The sequence below is a fragment of the Protobothrops mucrosquamatus genome, unplaced genomic scaffold (genome assembly GCF_001527695.2).
Source record: "Protobothrops mucrosquamatus isolate PMUCROS unplaced genomic scaffold, P.Mucros_1.0 scaffold4427, whole genome shotgun sequence".
Classification (NCBI taxonomy): Eukaryota; Metazoa; Chordata; class Lepidosauria; order Squamata; family Viperidae; genus Protobothrops; species Protobothrops mucrosquamatus.
Genome location: NW_015390339.1, coordinates 68,461 through 76,212, shown reverse-complemented (window position 1 = coordinate 76,212; position 7,752 = coordinate 68,461). Strand labels below are relative to the sequence as shown.

Here is a 7,752-nt window from a genome sequence, read left to right as displayed (position 1 = left end):
TTATTATTATTATTATTATTATTATTATGGATCATCGCGCAGTGAGCCAGATGTTCAGACTGGATTTGGCATTTTTGTCTACCTATCGAGTCCTTCCCAAAGACCTGGGATAGGCAGATGTGGAGGTTTGATGGTGTTACAGATCTCGTCGCAGGATGGAAGCGGTTCCTAGTAAGGCCGCCTTTTGCAATTGACTCATGGCGAATTTGTCAATGCCGATGATGGTGTCCAAGTGGTGCTCCAGTTGTTTTGGGATTGCACCCAAGGCGCCTATGACTATTGGTACCACCCTTGCGTGCCTTTGCCACAGTCTTTCTATTTCTATTTGTAGGTCTCTGTATTTATTATTATTATTATTATTATTATTATTATTATTATTATTATTATTATTATTATTATTATTATTATTATTATTATTTCCATCTTTTTTTTCCTTCTGCAGAAAAAAAAGTGACGGGAGAAATTCTCCTCCAAACATACAGCAACGGCCTCGCTTAGCGACAGAAATTTTGGGCACAGTTACAGTCGTAAGTCAAGGAATTGTCACCAGCTGACCTTCACTGGCTTGTAAAAGTCTTTCTTTGAAAATCTTTTGCAACAGAAGTAAGCTGGAATTTTAGCCAGGCACTTCCAAGAGGCAAAACTCACTTAACAACTTGTATGTACAGGCTGTAGGGGAAAAAAATATACTTATAATCACATACCATCCTATTCCGCCGCAATTAGTATCGCACTTAAATCTCAGAATGTCAGCCCTGACAAATTCTTATTTCGAACGGAATTTCGCCCGGAGGGACTCGGGTAGTGTTTCCTCAAAATAGCTTTTCGGGAAGGAGGGAAAAAAATATTATATTTTGAATCACCAGCCTTTCTAAAAATATGCATGTGTAATGCACACACCAACACACACAAGACTCCTAAATCCAATTTAAGATTCAGCAGCCACGGGGTCACTCGATGGCCTGAACTAGCTTGCTTGTGAGAAATAGGGTGCAAAGGATTATGGGGGGAGGGTGGACATATTGACCACGCAATGTCCATGCTGTTTATACTGACCGTCCCCGTTACAGTGAATGAAGAGAGTGTAGGCAGAAACAATTTTTTTCACAGCTTCCGGGTAAGCCACAAAAAACTGGGTGCGTTTAGAAAATTGGGGTTGATCTCAGAAGGACTGACCTATCAAATCTAAATTCTCATCCAAGCACAGAGCAGAAAGAAATATTCCTTATTTGTTAGCCCTACAGAGCTCACCGTTAACTAGAAATATTCGCTAGCATTCTTCAATTCTCAGCCACTCTTGGTCTCTTACCAGGGGTGTCCAACCTTGGTAACTTTTAAGGCCTGTGGACTTCAATTCCCAGAATTCCCCAGCCAGCCATGCAACTTTAAGATTTCTGGCCTTCAATTCCCAGAATTCAACTTTAAGACTTCTGGACTTCAATTCCCAGAATTCCCCAGCCAGCCATGCAATTTTAAGACTTCTGGACTTCAATTCAAAGAATTCAACTTTAAGACTTCTGGACTTTGATTCCCAGAATTCAACTTTGAGACTTCTGGGCTTCAATTCCCAGAATTCCCCAGCTAGCCATGCAACTTTAAGACTTCCGGACTTCAATTCCCAGAATTCAACTTTAAGAATTCTGGACTTCAATTCCCAGAATTCCCCAGCCAGACATGCAACTTTAAGACTTCCGGCCTTCAATTCCGAGAATTCAACTTTTAAGATTTTTGGACTTCAATTCCCAGAATTCAACTTTAAGCATTTTGAACTTCAACTCCCAGAATTCCCCAGCCAGCATAGCTGAAGCCTACAAGTTTTAAAATTGCCAAAGTTAGACACCCCTGGTTTATATAGAGCTGGAATGGGGAACCTTGGCTCTTTTATGACTTGTGGACTTCAACTCCCAGAATTCCTGAGCCAGCATGGAATTCTGGGAGTTGAAGTCCACGAGTCATAAAAGAGCCAAGGTTCCCCACCCCTGATATAGAGGAATATTTTGGGGAAATGCACCCCTCAAAATCCCCGATCTTTGAAAACTCATCACCCCCAAAAAACTGGCATCCTGAAAACCGCCGCAACGCAGAATTTCCGGAACTTTCTTGCAAACATTTGGACAACAACCGGACCTTTTAAGCGTCCCGCATCATTTGCAAAATAAGAAGGAAACGGTTCTCGGTTCCAAATTTCTCATAACCCAACAATAGACGGGCGAGCTGATCGCGATGGCCACACAACACCAGAGAGCGGGCATTTGGAAGTCCCACCAAGGCAGCCAAGGAATCAAGACTCGGCCAAAAACCACAAGGATGGAGGAGACCCCCGTCAACCCCCTCACCCTGCCCCGCGCAAGCCGGCAACTCACCTCCAAGGCTGCTCCTTGGGGCCGCTCGCCATGCCTCAACCAACAGCGGCTCAGCTCGCTCAGTTCCAAAATCGGCTGCACCTTCAGGCGCACCGTCTCGCCCGACTGCCGGATCATCTCCACAATCTCGTCCCGGGATTTATTTTCCACGTTGTGCCCGTTGATCTCCACCAGTCGGTCGCCCGGCACCAGGCCCAAGGCCAGATCTTTGGTCCCGGCGCCCGGCTCGGCAAAATGCACCACTCGCCGGTACACCTGCCCGTCGGCCGCCCTGTCCAGCATGGTGGTACGACGCAACGAGAAGCCGAAGTCGCCCGTGTTGCGGCGTTGCAGCTCCAGCTGGCGTGGCACGGGGGGTTGAGGAGGCACCACCGCAGGGAGCTTCAACTCTGCGGGGAAGCGCTTGCTCACCAGTTCGGGCAGCCGGGTGCGCGAGGCGGATACCAACGGGGCGCAGGGGGGAGTCTCACCGCCGTGTTTCGTCAGCTGCGTCTCCAGGGTCCGCATCTCCACCTGCGGGGAAGGGGCTGCCGAATGCTCGGAGGGCGTGGAGGTCTCCGAGGCGCTCTCGTCGCGGCTCCTCTGGGAGAAGGAGAACCTCTTGACGATCATCTGCGAGTTCTGCTTGGCCAACGAGCCGAACTTGGCGGCCCGCTGCAGAACCGAGCCCTTGAAGGTGCCGTCGTCCACTTTGAGGTCGTCGCTGGAGCTGGCCGTGCTGAGGTGGCCTGAGTCCAAGATCACGCTGCCCCGGTTGCTGTCGGAGTCGATGTCGGTGAGATGGAGGTCCGAGCCGCTGGCCACCTTGATGGGGATGGGATTGGAGATCTCCAGGCGGTTCTTGGCGTCCCGCTTGGAAGCCCGGTTGAGGTTGAAGAAGCCTCGTCGTAGGCTCATCTCCTCCAGGCTCTTCAGCTCGGCGGCCGACATGCGTTCCTTCTTCTCCTTCTTCTCCTTCTTCTCCCTCCGGGACCCATCTCGGTCCTTCTTGATTAAGTGGAACATGGTGGGAAAGAGGTCCGGGAGAGGCCCAGGCTCAAAGAAGACGGATGATCTCAGTGAGGGACGCCAAACTCCTCATCCAGCCAGCCTGCCTGCCGTGGATACAACAGAGAAGAATACCCAGGTAAGTACGTTAAGGGTTCCTAAGCCATCCACCTCTGTCCTGAGGGAGGGAGGGAGATGGAAAGTAGGAGGGATAGAGGGAGGGAAGGGCAAGAGGGAGGGAGGAAGGGAAAAAGGAGGATGTGAAGGAGGGATGGGGAAGGAAGAAAATGGGAGGGAGGGAAGGGGAAGGAAGGAGATGGAAGGGAGGAAGGGAGAGAGAGAGGAAGGAAGGAAGGAAGGAAGGAAGGAAGGAAGGAAGGAAGGAAGGAAGGAAGGAAGGAAGGAAGGAAGGAAGGAAAGTGGATGGGAAGGAGGAGGTAGGGATGGGGAAGAAAGAGATGGGAAGAGGGAGGGAGGGGGAAGGAAGGAGATGGAAGGGAGGAAGGGAGAGAGAGAGGAAGGAAGGAAGGAAGGAAGGAAGGGAAGAAAGTGGATGGGAAGAAGGAGGTAGGGATGGGGAAGAAAGAGATGGGAAGAGGGAGGGAGGAAGGGAGAGAGGGGGATGGATAGGAAGGAGGGAGGAAAGAAGGAAATATGGGAAGGGAGGGACAGGGAGGGAGGAAGTATGGGAAGAAGGGAAGGAGGGAGGGAAGAAGGAAGTATAGGAAGAAGGAAGGGAGGAAGGGAAGGAGGAGGATGGGAAGGAGGAGGTAGGGAGGGGGAGGAAGGAGATGGAAAGAGGGAGGGAACTGGATGGATGATTGTCTGGCAGTAGGTAGTACGATACGAGACAGGTTGCTCTACACTTACTCCTTGACTTACGACCAGTCACGTAGCATCAACAGACCCCCCCCACCAAAAAAGCTACTTATAACCCAATTTTGAAGTTCTGATGTTGCAAAAAAAAAACAACCTGCCCAGATGTGGCTGCATTTTGGGCCCTTTGTGGCACAATCTAGCCCAGGGGTAGGCAACCTTGGCTCTTTTATGACTCGTGGACTTCAACTCCCAGAATTCCTGAGCCAGCATGGGGGAACTATGGCCCCTTCATGACTCGTGGACTTCAACTCCCAGAATTCCTGAGCCAACATGGCTCAGCTTGGAAACCTCTCCCTTTCCCCTCAGCGTGGCTGGCTCAGGAATTCTGGGAGTTGAAGTTCACGAGTCATAAAAGAGCCAAGGTTGCCTACCCCTGGTCTAGCCAGTTTCCCACCGTGACATACATAACATACATTTGTTTGTTTGTTGCCTTAAAGCACTTCCCCCCCTCCCACTGTTCGGTTCAAAAGCCCCCTCTAGAGAAGCATCCAGAAATCAATAACCATCAGACCATCATCCCTGCCCTCTGGCTGGCAGGAAGAGACTGGGAGAAGGGGGGGGGGAGACAGATTGGGGTGGATGATGGGTTCAGTGGTCCAAAGAGATGGAAAGGGAGAGATTGTGATCCGACAAGTGTCGCGTTTGGCAACATCTCGGAATTGGTTCATCAAATCTACCAGGAAAACAAAGATAATAATGAGACCCTCATCAGGACAACAACAACAACAACAACAACAACAAAGCTTTGTGCAAAAAAAGAGCCAGCTGTCAGAGAGCAAAAGCCCAAAGGAAATATTTGGGGTTTTATACAGGTTGTCCTCGACTTATAATGATTTGTTTAGTGACCGTTCAAAGTTACGACGGTGCTGGAAAAAGGGACTGGTGATTGTTTTCCCACACTTACGACCGTTGTAGTATCCCCAGGGTTCAGGGCCATCAAAATTTGGGTGCTTGACATCTGACTCACATTTACGACGGTCGCAGTGTCCCAGTCACGTGATCCCCTTTTGCAAACTTACAAGCCGAGTCCATGGCGGAAGCCGGACTCGCTTAACAACGGTGCTGCTAACTGAACAACTTCAATGATCCACTTAACGACGGTGGCAAGGAAAGTCGTTAAAATGGAGCAAAACTCACTCAACAAACGTCTCCCTTAGCAACGGAAATTTTGGGCTCCATTGTCGTAAGTCCAAGGACTTCCCGTACAGTATTCGACAGAACTGACAAAACAATTTCAAAATAATTACCGGTAGTCCTCGGATGTACGACCACAATGAAGCCCAAAGCGTCCGTTGCTAAGTGAGACGTTTGTTAGGTGAGTTTTGCCCCGTTTTACGACCTTGCCACAGTTGTTAAGTGAATTACTACAATTGTTTTGTTAGTAAAGATGGTTATTAAATGAATGTGGCTTCCCCCATTGTGGGAAGATCGCAAAAGGGGATCACATGACCTTGGGATACAGCGACCGTCATAAATACGAGCCGGTTGCCGAGCCTCCAATTTTTATTTTTTATTTTTTATTTGATTTTCCAGTTTTACATTTAAATATTTGAAAAGCAACGTGGCGTCTGGGTTGGTTCATACTTCAATAACATAGAAATTTCTTTAGTGCAGATCACAAACTATTACATTAAATGTTTCCTCTCTTTTCCCCTTGGTATGTACTGCCTCACAATCAAATTAGTACAATGCTTATTATATCAATTTAATACAAATAACTTTCTTACATTTCTCAATAATTTTTAGTTTATACATATCTTAGTCATTTTAACATTCAATCTTTTTAGACAATCAAAGCCCTGGTTAGTTTTTCCCCATTTTTAGTTTCCCATTAATATTTAAATTGAACGTTTAGTGTGTATAGTTTCCAAGTTTTAAATAACCCCAATTTCCTTTATCGCAATTCATCCCAAGATCTTACATCATATAATGCTGCAAAGATTGTCTGCAGAAACTGGCCGTAAGTCACATTTTTGTGTGCAGTTGTAACTTGGAACCGTCACTAAACGAACAGTTGTTAAGTCCGGGGATCAGCTGTATATCAAATTATGGAGAACAATTTTTAAAAGATTTTGAAATTTGGGAGGGGGGGGGAATTAACGCTCCCCTGGCCGAGACAAGGGCAGGGGTCAAGCAGGGAATTAGCCTGGAATTCTTATGTAGGCACAAGAGGGCAAAGTCTTGAATGCTGCTGCACCTTATCTAGATAATATAAATAAACCACTTGGGAAGGTTGCTGTGCAAATATTAGGAGTAATAAAATAGGTAACTGAACTCTTCCTCTATATATGGCTGTGGTGGTTCGCGCCTAACATCTGGCTAAGCTCCACTGCAGCTGTTAAAATGAATACACAGGGAGTCCTCAACTTTTTTTTGGGGTGGGGGTAAGATTTTATTGATTTTTTTTCTTACATACATATAATAATTTTTTCAACCAACGTGCTGTCTGAGTTTGAAAGCATTAATACATATTTCATTCCTAATCCTTCATTTTTTTTCCTTCTAGCCATTGATAGAATAAGTCCCAGATTTGGTAATATTCTGTTTCTTCCTTTTTCTTTCAATCTCATATTCAATCTGTCCATCTCTGCGCATTCCAATTTTTTTTTTAATTATTTCTCCCTCTGGTGGTGTTCTTTCCTTTTTCCAATATTGCGCAAACATTATTCTTGCAGCTGTTGTGACGTGTAGGGTCAAATGTAGGCTTTGTTTGTTAATCTTTTCTGGCCTTACACCTAGTAGGAAAAGTTCAGGTTTAAAGTCTACATGTTCTCCCAACATCTTTTCCAACCAAGCAGGTATTCTTTTTCCAATAGCTCTTCGCTTTGTCACATGTCCACCAAACGTGATAATACGTGCCTGAATTGTGTTTACATTTCCAACATCTATCTGACGTATTTTTAAACATTTTTGCTAATCTTGCTGGTAAGTCCTCAACTTACCACCCACAACAGAGCCCCAAATGTATGTGTTGCTAAGTGAGAGGTTTGTGGAGTTTTGCCCCGTTTTACAACTTCCTTTGCCGCATTTGCTAACTGAATCACTGCAGTTGTTAAATGAGTAACACGGTTGTTAAGGGAATTTGGTTTCCCCCCACTCACTCACTCTCAGGCCTTTAATAATGATGATGATGATGATGATGATGATGATGATGATGATGATGATGATGATGATGATGATGATGATGATAATAATAATAATAATAATAATAATAATAATAATAATAATAATAATAATAAAGATGAAAGGGACCTTGAAGGTCATCTAGTCCAACCCCCTGCTCAGGAAGGAAGCCCTATACCATTTCAGACAAATGGCTGTCCAGTTTCTTCTTAAAAACTTCCAGTGTTGGAGCATTCACCACTTCTGGAGGCAGGTTGTTAATAATAATAACAATAATAGTTGGAAGGGACCGTGGAGGTCATCTAGTCCAATCCCCTGCTCAGGCAGGAAACCCTATACCCTTTCAGACAAATGGCTGTCCAGTCTCTTCTTAAAAACTTCCAGTGTTGGAGCATTCACC

General features: G+C 46.0%; 1 protein-coding gene across 1 annotated transcript; it reads right to left on the bottom strand.

Annotated features, from left to right (window-relative positions):
- Positions 1-2,363: 2,363 nt before the first annotated feature.
- On the bottom strand, positions 2,364-3,368 carry LOC107299006 (unconventional myosin-XVIIIa-like; the record flags this gene model as incomplete). The annotated part of the gene is made up of 1 exon (XM_015828370.1): positions 2,364-3,368. A coding segment is annotated over exon 1 (1,005 nt), but the record flags the coding sequence as incomplete, so codon positions are not given.
- Between the last annotated feature and the right edge of the window lie 4,384 nt (positions 3,369-7,752).